The sequence below is a fragment of the Bufo gargarizans genome, chromosome 1 (genome assembly GCF_014858855.1).
Source record: "Bufo gargarizans isolate SCDJY-AF-19 chromosome 1, ASM1485885v1, whole genome shotgun sequence".
In the NCBI taxonomy this organism is placed as follows: domain Eukaryota; kingdom Metazoa; phylum Chordata; class Amphibia; order Anura; family Bufonidae; genus Bufo; species Bufo gargarizans.
Genome location: NC_058080.1, coordinates 135,350,081 through 135,370,605, shown reverse-complemented (window position 1 = coordinate 135,370,605; position 20,525 = coordinate 135,350,081). Strand labels below are relative to the sequence as shown.

At 44.3% G+C, this 20,525-nt stretch overlaps 1 protein-coding gene across 1 annotated transcript in view; it reads left to right on the top strand.

Annotated features, from left to right (window-relative positions):
- The window catches only part of GABRA2 (gamma-aminobutyric acid type A receptor subunit alpha2), a 228,773-nt gene that overhangs the window by 163,070 nt on the left and 45,178 nt on the right, over positions 1-20,525 (top strand). The window contains exons 7-8 of the mRNA XM_044292642.1: positions 5,407-5,550; positions 18,392-18,544. Of these exons, the coding sequence (XP_044148577.1) occupies positions 5,407-5,550; positions 18,392-18,544 (297 nt within the window). The remainder of the gene's footprint in view (positions 1-5,406; positions 5,551-18,391; positions 18,545-20,525) is intronic.

Here is a 20,525-nt window from a genome sequence, read left to right as displayed (position 1 = left end):
CCTTATTTCTTTCCTGATTTTGATTGACACCAGACTCAGGGAGAGACCTTCCTTTAAGGAGAGCCTGCGGAGGCCTTCTAACAGATTGGCGCCTACGTTTGCTGTCCCACCCGTGCCTCCCTCTCCTCCCACGCCTCCTGGGGATGACTGGTCTGGGGGTCAACCCATGCAGCTGGGGGTTGCTCGCCTGTCCGAGGGGGAGAGGGTACTCCGGAGACGCGAGGGCCGATGCATGTACTGTGGTCTCGGTGGGCATTTTCGGTTGGCATGCCCGAACCGTCCGGGAAACGCTCGCACCTGAGATCCTGTCGGGGGCAGATCTTGGGTGGAGTCTCCTCGTCCCCGGTTTCCCGTGTTGACAAACCACTGATTACTGTTGTCCTCTCCTGGGTCGGGGGCTCGGTGACGACCCAGGCGTTGGTGGACTCTGGTGCTGGTGGCTTGTTCATTGATAGTGTGTTCGCCGCCGCCAATTCCATTCCTCTGCAGCCTCGAGGTTCCCCACTGGCTCTTGAGGCGATAGACGGCAGACCCCTTCTGCCGCCACACGTGACTCAGGAGACCCTTCCAGTGGGGATGGCCATTGGTGCCGTTCACAGAGAGTCGGTCTGTCTCCAGGTTATTTCGTCTCCACACTACTCGGTGGTCTTGGGGTACCCCTGGCTCCAGAAGCATAATCCGACTTTCGATTGGAGATCGGCCGAGATCCTCTCGTGGTCACCGCAGTGTGGGGCTAGTTGCATCCAGGGGCCTGTCAAGTTGCTGTGTACTTCCTCGGACTCTCTGTTGCCTCCTGAATACGAGGAGTACCGGGATGTATTCGATAAGGTGCGTGCGGTTGCCCTACCTCCGCACCGCCCATACGATTGTGCCATAGAGTTACAATCTGGTGCCGTTCCTCCTCGTGGCAAAGTCTATCCACTGTCGGTAGCGGAGAATGAGGCCATGGAGGAGTACGTGAGGGAGGCGCTTTCACGCGGACACATTCGCAAATCCTCGTCCCCGGCAGGGGCTGGATTTTTCTTTGTGAAAAAGAAGGGCGGTGAGTTGAGGCCTTGCATCGATTACAGGGGTCTCAATCGCATCACGATCAAGAACGCTTACCCGATACCCTTGATTTCCGAGCTGTTCGATCGCCTCAAAGGGGCCACGGTCTTTACCAAACTCGACCTGAGGGCGGCATATAACCTGGTAAGGATCAAGGCGGGCGATGAGTGGAAGACCGCGTTTAACACCAGGACCGGTCATTATGAATCCTTGGTTATGCCCTTTGGGTTGTGCAATGCGCCCGCAGTCTTCCAGGAATTCATTCAACGATGTTTTCCGTGACCTGTTGCAGCAGTGTGTGGTGGTCTATTTGGATGACATCTTGGTATATTCTGCATCCATGGAGGCCCACATTCTGGATGTCAGACGAGTGTTGCAACGCTTACGAGAGAACAAGCTGTTCGGTAAGCTTGAGAAATGCGAATTTCACCGATCCCAGGTAACCTTCTTAGGTTACATCATTTCCGCTGAGGGGTTCTCCATGGATCCTGAGAAGGTTTCGGCTGTCTTACAGTGGCCCCAGCCCAGTGGGCTTCGTGCCCTGCAGCGCTTTTTGGGCTTCGCCAATTATTATCGGAAGTTCATCAGGGACTTTTCCATGCTAGCCAAGCCTCTCACGGATCTGACCAGGAAGGGCAGTAATCCTCAGGTCTGGCCGCTCGAGGCCATCCGAGCTTTTGAGGCTCTAAAGTCCGCCTTTGTGTCGGCTCCGATTCTGTCGCATCCCAACCCTGGGTTGCCTTTTGTCCTCGAGGTGGACGCGTCTGAGACGGGAGTAGGCGCCCTCCTGTCTCAGCGTAGAACACCAGAGGGTCCTCTGCTTCCTTGTGGGTTTTACTCCCGGAAACTGTCTTCCGCGGAGTGCAACTATTTGATTGGTGACAGGGAGTTATTGGCCATCGTGCAGGCCCTTAAAGAATGGAGGCACTTGCTCGAGGGCTCGGTGGTTCCGGTTCTCATCCTGACGGACCACAAGAATCTGACCTACCTCTCTGAGGCCAAGAGATTGACACCACGTCAGGCCAGATGGGCTCTGTTCTTGTCACGTTTTAATTACGTGGTCTCCTACCTACCCGGCTCCAAGAACATCAGAGCGGATGCCTTATCACGGCAGTACTCCGAGCTGTCCGGGGAGGAGTCGATTCCGACTACGGTCATACCCCCGAATCAGATCCTGGCTGCTATTCGCACCAGCCTGACCTCTCCTCTGGGTGAGCAGATTTTGGCGGCTCAATCTGGTGCTCCCTCTGAGAGACCCAACGGCAGATGTTTTGTGCCTGAGGAGTTGCGCACTCGGTTGTTGCGAACCTACCATAACTCCAAGGCCGCGGGGCACCCTGGAAAGAATCAGCTGTCCTGGGCGGTTTCACGTCTGTTCTGGTGGCCTTCTCTACGTTCCGACATCGCCGCATATGTAGCGGCATGCTCCGTTTGTGCCCAGAGTAAGTCCCCTCGGCACCTTCCGTTGGGCCTTTTGCAACCCATAGCCACCGGGGAGCGTCCATGGTCACACCTGGGGATGGATTTCATTGTGGACCTTCCTGCATCCCGAGGCCATACGGTCATTCTCATGATTGTGGATCGGTTTTCCAAAATGTGCCACTGTGTTCCTCTCAAGAAGTTACCCTCTGCACAAGAGTTGGCCTCGATTTTTGCCAGGGAGGTCTTCCGGTTGCACGGTTTGCCCAAGGAGATTGTGTCGGATCGGGGGAGTCAGTTTGTGTCCAGGTTCTGGCGCGCCTTTTGCTCCCAGTTGGGGATTCATCTCTCTTTCTCCTCGGCCTACCACCCTCAGTCCAATGGGGCCGCAGAACGATCCAATCAGGCCTTGGAGCAATTCCTTCGTTGCTATGTCTCCGATCACCAAGACAATTGGGTTGACCTCCTGCCTTGGGCTGAGTTTGCCAGGAACACGGCGGTGAACTCTTCCTCTGGGACGTCTCCCTTCATGGCCAATTATGGGTTCCAACCTGCCGTGTTACCGGAGGTATTCTCTCCCCAGGATACTCCGGCTGTGGAGGATCACCTTTCCGTCCTACGTACTTCTTGGGTACAGATCCAGAGGTCCCTTGAGGTCTCTGCGCAACGCCAGAGACTCCAGGCTAATCGCAGACGAGCGCCCGCTCCTTCCTACCAGGTCGGAGACCGTGTATGGTTGTCCACCCGCAACCTCAACCTTCGAGTGCCCACTCCCAAGCTGGCGCCTCGCTTTGTTGGTCCCTTCCGAGTGCTTCACAGGGTAAACCCGGTAGCCTATGCCCTTGCGCTTCCTCCTGGCATGCGGATCTCCAACGTGTTTCATGTCTCCCTGTTGAAGCCATTGGTGTGTAATCGTTTCACTTCCTCGGTTCCTCGGCCCCGTCCAGTCCAAGTGGGCAATCGTGAGGAATATGAGGTGAGCAATATCCTGGACTCACGCCTGGTCCGCGGTCGGTTGCAGTTTTTGGTCCATTGGCGTGGTTATGGTCCAGAGGAGCGTTCCTGGGTTCCCTCCACAGATGTCCATGCTCCTGCGTTGCTCCGAGCCTTCCACGCACGCTTCCCTCTGAAACCGTTCCTTACTCCGCGGAGGAGGGGCCCTTGAGGGGGAGGTACTGTCATGGTCTTACCTTCTCACTGTTCTCCTTCGTTTGACATGTGCTGGCGGCCATCTTGGTTTCTGGGTTTCTTGTAGCCTCCCACCCTGCGGCTCCTCCTTCCCACTGGGAGGAGCTGGATGCCTAGCTCATATATATAGAAGGTCTGTGGCTTCAGTTCCTTGCTTGGTCCTCCTGTGTGCACATGCTTCAAAGACTGCTGCTGCTTCTGGTTCCTGATCCTGGCCTCGTCTGACTACCCCGTTGGTTCCCGATCCTGGCTTCGTCTGACTACCCCGTTGGTTCCTGATCCTGGCTACGTCTGACTACCCTCCTGGTTCCTGACCCCCGTCTACGCAAGACCCTGCTTCAGTTTAGCCATCCGTTTGGACTTTAGCTACGGCTTGATTTTCAATAAAGCCTTCTTATTCCACCTATCTCCGTTGTACGTCTGGTTCATGGTTCCATGACACTAAGCCCTCCAGATACCGTAACGCCAGAGTAGAATATCAGTGTCCATGATTGATATGTGTAGTAGAAATTACTCATACAGATCATCAGATCTATTCTCTCTTTGTATCTAGATAATAGAGACAGGTTGCAACAAACAGTTGTTAGCTGGCCAAGATAATATGTCTTGCAAATGTTATGCGACTTAAAGAACCACAGAAAAGGCACAAACAATATGAAAGAATCCCAGTTCTTCCTCCCTCAGTTGAAACTGAGAAATATAATCTTCTCTCTGTGTCCTAGAAGGTCATTCATTCTCCTCCTCCTCCTCCTCCTCTTCCCCACTATCCTGTGGCAACCAAAACAAGTGCCGGAGCAGAAGCCACTCTGCTTTGTCTTGTCAGAAGTAGGACAAAAAGATCATAATCCCCTACCACCTAGACCCATCCCATTAGTCCGCCTCCAGCCAGAAATGGGGCAGATCAGCAGCAAGATTTCTACAAGACTGTTTGTTGCAGGATCAGGTAGAAAGTGCTGAAGGCTGACAAACAGTGAGGACAACTATATGTCTTGTTAATGTTTAGCATTTGTTTCTTGGGTTGGCATTCCATTAAGTAATCAGGTTTATCATCTGATTCTTGTAGTCTTCATCAAATATTTATTGGGGTACAAGGATGATCGATAAAGAATGATGAAGTAAGATTACGTTAATGAAGTGTTTAGGGCCACTGCTGATTGAACACGCATCCTCCTTTAATGGGTAATCTGACTTATACTTATGACTTATTAGACTTAGATAATTTTGACTAAATTTCCCATTTAAAGAAAAAGAAAGATTTCTTATGTTGAAATTCTTAGCGTACCGTAACAGATTCTATCAGATGCTCCTTAGCAACACACTACTAGCTGCTAAATTGTCGGTTACTAAGAAGAAATTGAATGTTTGAAGACTGTTGCTACTTAACCCCACTGTATCTTGAAAATTATGATCATCTGTTTTCTCCAGGACAAAATGAGAGGACATAAGCAGCTTCATGTTTATAGAAGGTAGTTATTTTTTACATGGATGCAGATTTCCCATGGGGTAATTAACCACTCATTCACCAAATATTCCAATGTGGGGGAAAAAACCCATCTGCGATAGATACTAGATGAGCAAAATTATTCATGTATCCACTCCAGAGACTTTCAAGCTACAGTAGTCAGATTATTAGACATTATCAGTTTCCACAAATGTCATATCTATGTTTCTTTGCAAAAGTAAAGGCTGTCAAACCCTAAACAAGATTGTGTAAAATCTGGCAAATATTCATTTATCATTTGCTTTGTGCAGATGCCTACACAACCGCAGAAGTGACTTATGTATGGACACGTAATGCCACAGAATCAGTTGTGGTGGCACCGGATGGCTCGAGATTGAATCAGTATGTCCTTTTGGGGCATTTGGTTGGGAAGGAAACCATTAAGTCAAGTACAGGTAAGTGTAAGTTAATATGGATTACCAAACCCAATGTTAGTGTGAATGTATCTCATTATCTATATTTCTATTTTATTTGTAACTGTGAACATTCAAGTGTTATACTTTCCAGGGCATTCAAAGTCCTATTTTCTGTAGTTCAATTTCCAGCTTTGATATATAGACAGGGACAGAATGAGCACAGTCATTTTATTATAATTAGATGCTGCTCAAATTAATAGCTCTACAGTACTGCTTGAGGCCTAGATGAAGTTGCATAATGATACATTTACACACAGAGAAGGCTGTATGTGCACCTTCACCCTGGTCTCTGAGAGAGGGAGTTTTGCTCCATCATTTCCTGGAAACTGTATGAGTCTCATTGACTTCTATTCATCTCAGCTGCAATAGCCACCCATGCACCTTTTTACGGCATTCACTAATGGGCCTTATGGTAGGCAGCTGCCTTTTAACAGCGACATAGTCTAAGCGTTGCACTGGTCTCCCGTGAAGCAGAGAGTGGGGGATCCTGCTATAACAGCCCAGACTGTTAAAGAGGCACCAATTCAGTTGTTTAAGCCCTTAGATTCTGCAGTCAATAGCAATTGTGGCATCTAAGTGGTTTAGAGGGAGAGAGCTCCAACTGTCTCCAATCAAAACCCCACGATTGAGATGGTGAGTTTCAGATGTCTTGGCATGACAGCCTGGGGTCTAATAAAAGCCCCAGACCTTCCTGCAGTGTATCACTGTCAGGCTGTGCCTCTCTAGCACAGTCTGATGGTGACTGGCAGTATTGCACTAAGAGTAAAATACTCTTCAATGTATAAGCAGTGCAGGGTATACTAGATCACCTGTTAAAGTCCCCTTTTGGAACAGGTTAATGGTAAAAAAATTAAAAAATTAAATTTGAAAATAGTTTTATTGAAAAAAATAAGCTTTGTAATGCAAAAAATTGGAAAACCAAAATCTAACATAAAAAGTTTACTTAAAAAATAATACGTTATCTGTACACCATAACGGTGCCATTAAAAACTATATAAATAGTATTTGCTTATTTTGTCCACTCTGAAAGTCCTTCTACTTAATACACTATTGTCAGCCATACCCACCATTTTTCAGCATGCCTGGCCAACAGTCTAATGTCTAGATGTAGCTCCTAACTGTCCCCAAACAGATGAATTCACGGGAGACAAGGATTGGCTTTGTTTAATTTCTACAACTGATCTTTATGTTCTCCCAGGAGATACGCCACTGCCAGACATGTTTGACAGCTGCGTTTTTCACTCTACCCATTGACAAGATATCCACGCTTGGCTTGTCATTAGAGATGAGCGAACCTTTTGAGATTTGGTTTCTTTCTGGTTTGCCAAATTTTTTAAAAAAAATTGATTTTACCTGAACCAAGGCTGCTCCAATTGCCCTGAAAATTGGTATAGCACAATCTAGTTTACTTTTCATTAATTTATAATAAACTTTTGCATTTCCTCTCCTCCTCTCACCTCCGGCTGTGTACACCTTCGGAGGCGATTTTTGTTTATTATAGCATTTTACTAATTTTTGGCTAAAAATCATATTTTCAAATGGTCTTTACTAAAATATTGAGCTTTTCTGTCACAAAGAGTTAACTGCTTTTCTAACTTTGTGACTGGTGCCAATATATATATATATATATATATATATATATATATATATACTGACCAAATAACTCAAGTGGCATGGTCAATGTTAGCGCCAGGTATAGAGAACCGTACAGAGGCCCAAGATCCTACTGTAGCGTGAAAGAGCACACTACTTTTACACTTTCGTCAGCTGATTTTGAATAGATTAAATTGTTGTGTATAGATGGAGGGCACACAAAATATCTGGGGTAATGTGAACTGAACAATATTTATTTATATATATATATATATATATATATATATATATATAAAAAACCTATTTATAAATAGATAGATAAATAGTCAGCAATCCATACCATAAGGAATAAATATTAAAACCAGAGTCATACATCTGCAGAAAAAATATGATACTTCAATAGTTGGTCAATGGCAAATAATTACACTTGGTTATAAGTGAACAGATCGTTCATATAAAGCAGCGTATCTGTAAAGAAAATGTCCTGCTCAGCAGATCCACACCTCTTCAAGATCTCAAATGAAAGCACCGGTTTTCCTCACAATTTTAACAGCACTCCGTGGTTCACTTTTCACACCCAAACTTGTTATAATGCGGACACATACACACAGATAATTTTTGTGTACATTACCGGTCCAGTGGGTGTTGTGACTGCACAATTGGAGATTTTTACTGCGGGACTGAGGAGTCGGCGTTGGATCTTTCAGCGTGGCGTCTCGTTCTACTCTCACTACATGGCGTCCCACGTGTGTTAAAGTGAATCACCTGACTCAGTCCATCAGCTGTGTGATGATACTAGTACTAGTAGTCTCTGAAAAAGCTGGTGCCGGAAGAGAAGAAAACGGTCAAAAAAATAACTTGTAAACGATGAATCACTGTTCCTTCTTCAGTGGTCAACCAAGTGCAATTATTTGACATTGATCAACTATTGAAGTATCATATTTATTCTGCAGATATATGACTCTGGTTTGAATATTTATCCCTTATGGTATAGATTGCTGACTTTTTATCTATGTACAAATAGGTTTTATATATATTCATACATATGTATTGTTCAGTCCACATTGCCCCAGATATTTTGTGTGCCCTCCATCTATAAACAACAATTTAATCTTCTTGCTACAACCTGGGGTGGGTTGTGGAGTGAGCACCTATATATATCCACTCACTAAGTGTAGCCACTACTACCTTTATTATGATTCCACATAGATGTCTACAGAACCTATTCTATTAAGCGCTTATACAGGTAGAGCCCCCCTGACAGAGTAGATAGGGTGTCAGTAAGTTTGTGTTGATGTCACTGATTATTTTGCCCTTCCTCTGATCCATCAGAACAATAACCCCTCCAAAAAAACGGATCCTGTTTCTTGAGCACCCGCCTTCACGCGGCAGAATTTGGTCAGTAATCAGCCAGTACAGGCCTTACAGCTGCTACACAGACAGGATCTGTTGTGCATCTAATTTTTCCTTCCTTCTGACAGATCAGAAGAAGGGTCAAATAAATGATGATCTCAGCCAGGCAGAAAGGCAAAATAGTGGGCCAGTCATGAAGTGGGGAGTGTGGAAACAGCACGAGAAGTCCACAGATTGGCCCTATGACATAGTGGTGAGGTGGAAGCAGCATCAGAAGACCACAGAGTTGCACAATGACAGAGTGTGGAGGTGGTGGCAGCAGCAGCATCAGGAGGAGGCCACAAGGTGGCACAATGACAGTGTGGAGGTAGCAGCAGTAGCATCAGGAGACCTGAGTGGTGAGGTGGCAGCAGCATCAAGAGACCACAGAGTGACCTGTTGAGTGGGGAGGTGAGTGGCAATACCAGTACCAACTGAAGATGGTGGGTGAAAGAAGGAGCACTTGACATAAGATGTGTGGCATCAGGGCGGTGGCAGCATCAGAATAGTAGCTGAGGCAGGTAGCCAGAAGAAACTGGTCTCTCTTGTCAAAGTGTTGGTGTGGCACCATGGATGATCTAGTCTGATGCATCAGGCATTGGTAGGTGGAAATCCTGGCTGCTCCATGCCTGATTCATCTTGATAAAGATCAGTCTCTCCACATTTTGGGTGGACAGGTTAGTTTCTCTTGGGGTAACTATAGCCCCCCACTACTGCCCGTGCAGGACAGCTTCTCAAGGGCTAACGTTGCCAGTTGCGGCCACAAATCCAGTTTGGCTGCCCAATAGTCCAGCGGATCTTCAATGTGGGGTGGTAAGGTGCTGTCCAAGCATGCCACCACCTGCTGTTGCAGGTCCTGCTCCAGATCTAGCTGCTGCTGCTGCTGGTGAGTAGTTTCTTCTGTAGGCGGGTGAAGAAAGCTGCTCATCAGCGACTCTAAACTCAAGTTGCTGCTGATGGAGATGGAACGGCTCCTACTCCCCCCCACCCTGCCACAGCAGCCATGGCAGAGGAACGTGAGTGCAGAGGGACCCCCAGTCAGACCTGCGAGAGAATGGACAATGGCACAGATAGGCAGCAGCCAACTGACTACATAAGCTGTCTCTATAGTAGTTCAGTTTGTCCTCCCTCTCAGCGGGTGTAAAAAAGGTCCCATTTTGGACTGGTAGCAAGGGTCCAACAAGGTGGAGAGCCAGAAGGCATCCCTCTGCCGCATGCTGACAATTCAGTTGTCACTACGCAAGCAAGTGAGCATGCATTGGGCCATTTGTGCAAGTGACTTGGAGGGACTCCTTGTCTCCATCTCCACTGCATACTGCCACGGTGTATCTGGGTCCTCTGCCTCATCTTCCTCATCGCCCTGTAGCTCCTCTGGCTGCCCCTGCTCCTCCTCTCCTGTCATCTATGTATAAAAACCACCCATTTCGCTATGCATTGCTTTTGCTCCAATGTCCTCCTCCTCCAGTTCAGCCCCCACAGGGCTCATGTGGCCATGGGATTTAGGCGCCACGTCTCCAGTCCTCTGACCAGCCAGATTTGCAAGCATATCTTACAGGACATGAAGCATTGAAATTACCTTGTTCATCCCGTAGTCCTGGCGACTGACAAATAACGTGGCCTTGTCAAAGGGCCTGAGAAAACAGCAGGTGTTATGCATGAGCTGCCACAGACTGACATCAAATTTACACAGAGGAGTACTCCTGTCCGCTTGGATCATCAAAAAATCATTTATGGCCTTTCTCTGGTCGTACAATCGGTCCAACATATGGAGGGTGGAATTCCAACGGGTGGAAACTTTGCATATCAGCCTATCTTGGGGGATGCTGTTCAGCCGCTGCAGCTCCAGGAGGGTGTGCTTTGCGGTGTACAAGAAGCTGAAGTGCATGCAAAGTTTCCTGGTCATTTTTAGGATGTCTTGCAGATGGGTGGAAAACTTCAGGAACCGCTTGACAACCAGATTGAACACGTGTGCGATGAAAGGCGCATGACTCAGCCCTTCTTGACGCAGCACCGACACCATGTTCTTCACATTGTCGGTCAACATGGTTCCGATTTTGAGTTGTCGTGGAGAAAGCCAGGATTTAATTTCTTGATGAAGGACACGGAGCAGTTCCTCCCCTGTCTGACTCCATTTATCCAGACAAACAAGGTGCAGAACAGCGTAACACCACCGTGCCCTGCACATGTGGTATGCTAAAGGGGCACTGTGAATTGTCCCTGCAGTGAGGTTGAGTACAAGGTGGAGGCAGAGGAGAACATTGTCGCAGGAATAACTGTGTGAGAACATGGAGGCAGAAGCGGTGTCACCTGACCAAGTTGCTGGTGTGGCTGAGCAGGAACCACATTGACCCAGTGAGCCGTAAAGGACATGTATTGTCTCTGACCGTAGTTACAGCTCCACACTTCGGTGCTGCCGTGTACTTTGGCAGACAACAGGCTCAAGGACTGGCCCACCTTCTGTTCTACATACATGTGCAGAGCTGGTACCGCCTTTTTGGTAAAGAAATGACGGCTTCGGAGTCTCCACCTCGGCACAAGCCATCAGTTTTCTGAAAGGTGCAGAGTCCACCACTTGGAAAGGAAGGGACTGCAGCACCAGCAATTTGGCCAGAAGCACATTCAGCTTCTGCGCTGTTGGATGAGTGCACGCATACTGTTGTCTCTTGGCAATCGCTTTGGTGATCGATTGCTGATGGAATGACTGACGAGGAGTAGGTGGAGGAGCAGGAGAATCAAGATTAGCAGATGATGGTAAGGATAGACAGCTTCCTTCGGCTGGGGTTGTGGAGCCTTGACTGGCTGAAATCGGGTGCGTCCCACTGGGTAATGCAGCGATTACTGCGGCAGGCTGGACAACCACATCGGAGCCACGGTTCTCTCAGGCCACTTTATGGTGATGCTGCATATGTTGACGCACGGCCGTGGTGCCCACATTGGCACCCGGGCAACGGTTAACCTTCTACCCACAGATTCTACAAATGGCCATGGTTACCTATTCCGGCGGCTTAACAAAAAACTGCCACACTGCAGTAGGTGATTTTACCTCCAATACTCTGCACTGACTATCTTCTACTGCCGCTGCTTCCGTGAACCCCTGCACCAGTACTTTCTGGGCAGTTAGGCTCCTGCGAAGCAGGTGGTCTACCCCAGGCACTTTTGCATCCCGCCCTCCCACTGCTGCCACACTGCTGACTCCCCGCCACGTTAGCGACTTGTTGGCTCCGCCGCTGCCTAACGGGCATGCTGACACCCTTTTCTCCCAATAATTATGAAGCCCCTAATTCACCCGGCTCCCAAGTGCGATCAGCTACATCATCATCATCAAGTACTGTCTGCACGTCACTGATGTCCTCCTCAACAGTCTCTGGGTCAGGATCCTGACCGCTCGCAACACCAGCTTCCATGCTATTCTCCTCATCACTACTTTCCCACCTACCGGAGGAAGTAACGGATGTCTCCTCCACATCTTGGCTGTCCAGAAGCTGCTGACTATCCTCTTGAAGCTCGTCTTCGCTGTATAGTGGAGCTGAAGCCACAGCATATAATACTTCTCTGGCTGAAGGAAAAGAAAAGGACAGAGGCAGGTTGAGGACGGGAGGTGAGGGCACAGGGCCTGCTCCCGGGCCATGCCAACTAAGGGTTGTGTCTGACAAACCCACCGACTCTTGGCTGGTGGTGTCTGATGTCACTTGGGACAAAGTGGATTACCGAGTCAACCATTGAAGAACCGCTAGGTTGCTGGTCAAGACACGACAGCTAGATAACACCAGGAGTTTAGGCCTCCTGCTGCCACGCCCCCTTACTCTGCTGCCACCTGTGCCTGTGCCAGAAATATTTAGGCCTGACACTTCTCTGTCTGACATACTGTTAGATCAATTAAATAAATTAAAAGGAAATTTAAACACCACAAACCTGAATGGCAAATAGGCTCTAATTTTTTTTCACTTGTAAACGCCACAAAAGGTTTTAGAACATATAACTGCACCCCTGAACAGTAAATAGGCCCTCACTTTTTTCCACTTATATACGCCACAAAAGGCATTAGAAAATATAACTGCACCGCTGAACAGCAAATAATATACCGGTATATTTTTTTTCCCACAAATACATGCCAAAAAGGGCTTTAAAAAATATAACTGCACTGCTGAACGCACATAATAAATATATTTTTTGCCATTAATTCACTCCAAAAAGTGCTTTAGAACATATAACTGCACCGCTGAACGGCAAATATATTTTTTTGCCACTAATACACTCCAAAAAGAGCTGTAATTTTCTCATTTCACTACACAACGGCAAGTACTTTTCTTTGTGCTACTAATACACGCCAAAAAGGACTTTAGAACAAATAAATGCACTGCTGTACAGCAAATAGGCCCTTACTTTTTTCCACCTATACACTGCACAAAAGGCTTTAGAAAATATAACTGCACCGCTTAACAGCAAAATAAAATCTTTGTGCTACTAATATATGCCAAAAAGGTCTTTAGAACATATAACTGCACCACTGAATGGCAAATAATATATATTTTTTTGGCTACTAATACACGTCAAAAAGGGCTTTAGAACATATAACTGCTCCACTGAACGGCAAAAAGGCCCTTATTCTTTTCCACTTATACATGCCACAAAACGCTTTAGAACATATAACTGCAGTGCTGAACGGCAAATAATATTTATTTTTTTGCCACTAATACACACCAAAAAGGGCTTTAGAACATATAACTGTACCACTGAATGGCAAATAATATATATTTTTGTGCCACTAATACATGCCAAAGAGGGCTTTAGAACATATAACTGCACCGGTGAACGTCAAAAAAAAAAAAAATTTTGCCACTAATACACCCCAAAAAGGGCTGTAATTTTTACACTTCAGCACACAATGGCTAATAAGCCCTTTTTTCCCCACTAATACAAGCCAAAAAAATGCTTTAAAACATATACCTGCACCGCTAAACGTCAAATAAAATATATATTTTTTGCCACTAATACACCTCAAAAAGGGCTTTAGAACATGTAACTGCACCGCACAAGGGCAAATAAGACATATGATAATAATTGTAATGATAGTGACAATAACAAAAATGTCTAATTTAAAAATTGGAAATAAAATTATGTGACTAAAGTTCGTCATAGATGTGCTGACTAAAGATAGTAATCATAATTGATAGATGTATATATATTAAAATGATAGCTGATCATTGCACGGATTGTAGTGGCAGTTTTTAATAAACCTTAAAAATGCTGATAAATGAATATGAGTCACCCAATTTCATATGCAGGGTGATAAATCGCATGAATTGAAAATATGAATATAAATAAATGAACATATTTTTATAAATATATGAAAAATAAAAATAAATAATTTATAAAATTATAAGAACTCAATCTACATATAGTTACATGTGTACACGAAAAAATTTCACTATCATTACTATTATTATCATATGTCTTTGTTCCTTTAACATAATAGCGTCATTATCAGCATCGATCTTATTACTACTTTTTAGACTTGAAAAAGGAGTGTTTTTCTACTCCGAAACGCGTTGTCACGTATATGCAAATTAAAATAATTGTCTCCAACTGCTTGAGGTTGTGTTATTGCGCCAGGAGGTATCGAAAACAGTTCACCACCAATACTCCTTTTACTCTTTTGCACCCCAATAACAAGAATGATTTGTTGGAATTACACAGCTGTATAATGGCAATTTGGATCCCAAATAAGTGCAGCATGGTGTAATAGGATTGTTCCTATTACCCAGGCTGTAACCCTTTCCCCACTAAACCATGTTTCGCTTCAATACTGTGGAATGATTCCTCCCTATTCTTTCCCTGAACTTCTATACAGCAAAATAAAAGTTTTAAAGTATTTTCTACCACTGTCCCTAGTGCTTGCTAATGTCTCTCCCTGCGCTAAGTACACTGAAAAAAGGCTGAATCCAAGATGGCAGAGGCTATTTATAGGGCTGTGACATCACAGGGTTGATTGGCTGAAGATTGGCTGCATGCATGGCATTGTGGGTGATCCCTCGTTCCCAGAGTTCCTTGCTCCATGTCCTAACACATGCAGCAGCCATTTTAGGAAAAAATGTGATTCATTACCACGAAGTGTGAGGAAATTCGGATTCGGTGCAAATCAAATTTTTCCTGAAATTCGAATCAAACTCCACTTCGTCAACTTCGATTCGCTCATCTCTAATATATATATAATGCTCCGCCTGTAATGTCAGTAGATAATGATCCTTCTGTAAAGGCACTAGATAATGCCCTCTTAGTGCCAAAATATAATGCTTCTCCGGTAGTGCCAGTATATAATCCTCCCCATGCCCCTCTGTAGTGCTAGTAGATAATTTCTCCCCTGTAGTTTTACCCCTATTACCAGTATATAATGTGCACCTTTGTAGTGCCAGTTAAATATAATGCTCCCCTTGGTGTCACAAGTAGAAAATGCCCCCCCCCCCCCCCCCGTAGTGCCAATTAAATATAATGCTTCCTCCTTGATGCCCCCCAGTAGATAATGCCCCCCTCTGTAGCAGCAGTTAAATGCCCCCTGTAGTGCCAGAATATAATAATGCTCCTCCTGTAGTGCTAGTATATAACACTCCCCATGCCCCTTTGTAGTACCAGTAGATAATCAGTGATAATCAATATTCAAATTTGCAATATTTTGCGAATATTTGGGCAAATATTAATCATATAATCGAGAATTCGTGATCTCCAGTCATTATTTTCTTGATTGTAAAAACGGCAATCAGAAAATTTGTGATAAAAATTAGCGATACGAAAATTTGCAATCAACACTACTCCTAAAGTCAAAGATATTGCAGCCTTCTCATTTGCCCACAAGCAAGAAGCAGTGAGGGATCATGGATATTGATGAAAAAAAATCTAGATATTCGCGGATTCTCGAAGTGCCAATATTCACGATAAAAATCTGCAATTAGAATATTCGCGATCAGCACTATAGATAATACCTCTCCTGTAGTTTTACTTCTAGTACCAGTATATAATGTGCCCCTTTGTAGTGCCAGTTAAATGTAATGCTCTCCCTTGGTGCCACCAGTAGATAATGCCCCCCCCCCTGTAGTGCCAGTTAAATATAATGCTTCCTCCTTGGTGCCCCCCATTAGATAATGCCCCCTCTGTAATGGCAGTTAAATATAATGGTGCCCTGAGTACATAATGCCCCCCTCCCCCCTGTAGTGTCAGTTAAATACAGGTACATATAATGCTTCCATCCACCATCTTCTTGGTGCTCCCAGTAGCAGTGAGTTTTAGTGTTTAAAAAAAAAAATTCCATGTAATGACAGAGGCAGTCTGACATCACCACTCTTTCGTCGGGTCTCGTTCGATGAGCTGATCATGCGAGACCCGGCTCAAGAGGTCACAGTAATATCATCCTGACCTCTTGCACCCTTACAGTGCCTCATAGGTTTAGCAGCCAAAGGTCTGAAATGCGGCCTTGATTGTGCCGCCATTATGGGTAGCGAAGTGGCGCCCTACACTTGCCTACTCGTTGTCCAAGCCCTGGCCACTACTATCTCTAGATGGCCAGTCTACTGCCTTGTATGTTACATGCTATGCTGTTACTGCTGCCAATATTGTTGCTGCCACATGTCATTATTACCTTACCCCTTCCACACTGCACTCCTACTGCTCTAGAACGAGGCTAGAATTTTTCTTGCCTTGTTCAGAACAAGACACTTTTTCTTCTGACAACACTTGCATGTGCATTCAGCCCACGTTAAGGCATAATGTTTGGAGGCTTGATCCCAACAAGCCACTTTTTTTCTGAGAAGTAGCACTTGTGCACGTCATATGGGCAGGTATTCTGCCCCTTTGAAGGCATAGTTTTTGAATGCTTGGTCTCCAAACAAGCTACCTTTTTTCACATAACATTATTTGTGCTTAAAAAGTATCTGCCCCACATAGGGGACAATTTTTGGAAGCACCCCAATCTGGCACTCATGTCCTGTCAAACATACATTCATCATCCTCACCCTCCTGACCACTGTTATTAGACTGTGATACATCATGGTGGACTCCTTGACCCCCCTCCTGATTCCCTGCTCTGTATTTTCCATGACTCCCACTGTCACTAACACTGTGCCCACTGCCAACACCGGGGCTACAGGTGCCACTTTTACCACCACAACCACCAACACAGCTGTGCCTTGTCTCCACCTGAATCTCTTCCTCAGGGCAGTCCAAACACTGAATGCTCTCACACAAGTCATCAACAGGGAGACTCAATTTACTATCCCCTGTAGGGCATGTTGGGGTTTTGTTGCTTCTTCTTAGAAGGCGTCCTACTAGGAGGGAGCAGTGAGGATGGCACTGAAAGGCTTCTCTGGGGCTGAAAGGAGGAGCAGGAGGAATGCTGTTGCTTTTGGATCCAAGGCATGTTGTCAAACTTAGCATTGATCTCCATGTCATCCTAGTGTGATTGAGGGATGGTGTGAGCCATCCAATCCACAATGTCATACTATGTCTCCTGAATGATAATGTCGTGCTTTGTAAGAACTGTGGCTTACTACTTCTACTTCTGGATAGCTGGTGCTGCAACTACTGTGGCTCTGGTAGGATAAGGCCTTTTGTTTTTGATTATGAACTCTTCTCTATTTTAAACATTTGATTATGATGCCTAATGTTAATTCATGGTTTTCCTACAAAAAAAGTCACGGTTTTGGTACACAGTCACACAAATTATGGAAAGGTTATGGCAAAATTGTAAGTGTGTTGTCTATAACATTTAGACAGAGGTGCAATTAAATGTCCTTCCCCTTCTACAAACACAGTAAACACTTCTATTGACAATTTACTTTGGGAATAATGTAGTATTGGCCCAAGTAAGATTTCTCCCTACAGTGAGTTTTGTACACGGAAGCAAAAAAAAACCTTTCTACTGTGAAAAACACATTGTAAACTTGGTATATTATTCCTACCCACAACACAATAAGGATGAAGGAAGGCAGGTAAAAGATTTCTGCCTACTGTCTTATGTGCATGTAACTACTGTATGCAAAAACTAAAAAGACCTTTCTAGTGTAAAAAAAAAAAGTAAACCGGGTATAAGATTATTCTCTCCTACAACAACAATATAATGATGGTATGATGACAGTAACGTAGGTAAAATATTTCTGACTACTGTCTTAGTTGTGATTAATTTCACAGTTATAACATTGGCATTATTGCTGTGATTGATTCTGCTATAATGCAATATGTTTAAAAACACTGGTCTGATATAATACACAGAAAAAAATTGCTCAGCGTTTAAAAAAAACTAAACACAGCTGTCTTTCTGTTCAAATGAGATAAAAAATATGTATGCCAGCCCCTGTGTGCATCACTGGGCCCCAGCCCTCCCCCACCGATCCAAAGCAAACCTGAAAAGCTTTGGGTTTGTTTTGCAGATTAATTTTTGAGAAATTCATAATGAACCTGGTTCATTACTAACCAGTTCACTCATCCATACTTGTCATGTATGTGTACGGGGGAGCTATCAAAGTTGAGAGGGATAGTGACTTGGGAGAGATATTTATAGTATATGGGGAGCTTTAGCGCCATTGTGTTCAACAGATATATATTTCAGTATTTTTATGTGGCTACTCAAACAATTAAAAAAACGCAAAATATAAAAGATATGTATAATACAAACCTCATTTAAATAATAAATCACGTTCCTTGTTTATTATCTTTCTATGACGGGATCCTGTTGTAGATAGAGGAATGAGAACATCTTGTGCTGAATTGCATGCTTTGTGTAGTCATTTGTGCTAAGAATTATTTGCCTTGCGATCAAAATTCTCAGTTGGATTTTTCTGTCTGGCAGGAGAGTACACGGTTATGACCACACATTTTCACTTGAAGCGAAAAATTGGTTATTTCGTGATTCAGACTTATCTCCCCTGCATCATGACAGTCATTTTGTCTCAGGTGTCATTCTGGCTGAACAGGGAGTCTGTGCCTGCAAGAACAGTCTTTGGTGAGTAAAGTCCGCAGTGCACTTATTTATGGAATTTTTATCACCATGTTTTATTTTATTTTATGAATCACAGTAATATACAATGTATGTAATACAGAGTCACATATAAAGTGAAATAATAATTACAGCAGTTCGTAGAATGATCTCCAAATCAGTTTATGTCCACATTTTTTATACCTAGTAGAACCCGACTAACAATTTATAGAATGTGATGTGTCTCAGATGGAACCAGCTCTGCACAACATATTGGGCACTTGAATGCCATGTGTGAAAAACTTGCAATTTTCACTTTCATTGTGCAGCGGACTTTCATTTCTGCAAAATACTCGCCAAAATGCTCACTTTACCCCTTAATAAATATCTTGAGGGGTGTAGTTTCCAAAATGGGGTCACTTCAAGGGGATTCAATTTATAATTTCACCCAGAGCGTCTACAGTTGTGCGTCAGCACAAGCGGTGTAAATTACCAAATTGGGCTTCAAAATTTTCATGGTGCTGTTTTACTCCTGAGCCCTCTCATACGTTAGGACAAAAGAATAGGGCCACATATTGGGTGTTTCTAAAACTGGAAAAACAGCATAATATTATTAAGGCTGACTGTTCATACCTGCACGCAATGGAAACAAGATATTGGGCACTGAAATGGCATATCTGTGGAAAAATTGCTATTAAAATGGCACCATTTAGCATTATTTTTTGCAAAACACGAGTAGTGTCAAAATGTTCACGAAAATCCCTTAATAAATACCTTGAGGTATTTAGTTTCCAAAATAGGGTCACTTCTCAGGGGTTCCTTTTACAACTTTACCCTGACAGCTTAAGCACAAGCAGTGGAAATCATCACATTAGTCGTCAAAATGTCCTTCGGCTCTTTTACTCCTGAGCCCTCTCATACATTCAAGCAAAGGAATAGGGACAGATGTTGGGTGTTTCTAAAACCAGGAGGCACAGTATAATAACTAGAGGTCTGTCCTTTCATACTAGCACACAATAGGCACAAAATATTGGGCACTGAAATTACATATCTGTGGGAAAATGGCACTTTTCATTTTGTACAACACCTGTGGGGTCAAAATGCTCTCTATACTTCTTGAGATATTCCTTGGGGAGTGTAGTTTCCTAACTGCAATAACATTTTTGGGGTTTCCCCTGTTAGTGGTACCACAGGGTCTCTGCAAACATGGCTATTTAGCCCCTGAAAATCATGGCTCATGCAACATGGCTCCTGAAAACCATTTGAGTAAAATCTGCTCTCCAAAAGCCATATAGCACCTCTTCCCTTCTGAGTCCTGCAGTGTTTCCATACAGCCGTTTACAAGCACATTTGGGGTGTTGCTATATTCACAGAGAAAATGGCTAAGAAATTGTGGGGTGCATCTCCTCTTGTTACCCCTTGTGCAAATGAAAACTGTGGGGCTAAAGCAGCATTTTAATGTAAAAATTTTTCACGTTCCCACTTTCTATGAAATGCCTGTTGGGCAAAGTGTTCACTGGATCTCTTGACAAATTCCTTGAGGGTATAGTTTTCCAAATCTATATGGTGCTCCTTCTCTTTTGAGCCCTGCGGTGTGCCGATACAGCAGTTTAGAACCACATTTGGGCTGTTTCTATAAACTGCAAATTCAGTGTAATAAATATTGAAGTTTGTGTTACAGTTTACCTTTGATGTTTTACAGGGAAAATCTATCAAAATGAAAAATCTGCTGAAAGAGTTAACTTTTTAAATTTCACCTCCATTTGGCTTTAATTTAATTATTGTAGTTTCTGAAATGGGGTCATCTTATGCGTGGTTTCCATTATGTAAGCCCCTCAAACTGATTCAGAATGTTTTTGTAAAATTTTCTTGGAAATATAAAAAATGGCTTTTCAAATTCTAAGAGTTCTAGCATTATAAAAAAAAAATGGCATGTACAAAATGATACCAACATAAGGTAGACATATGGGGAATGTTAAGTAATACCTATGTATGAGATATAAATGTC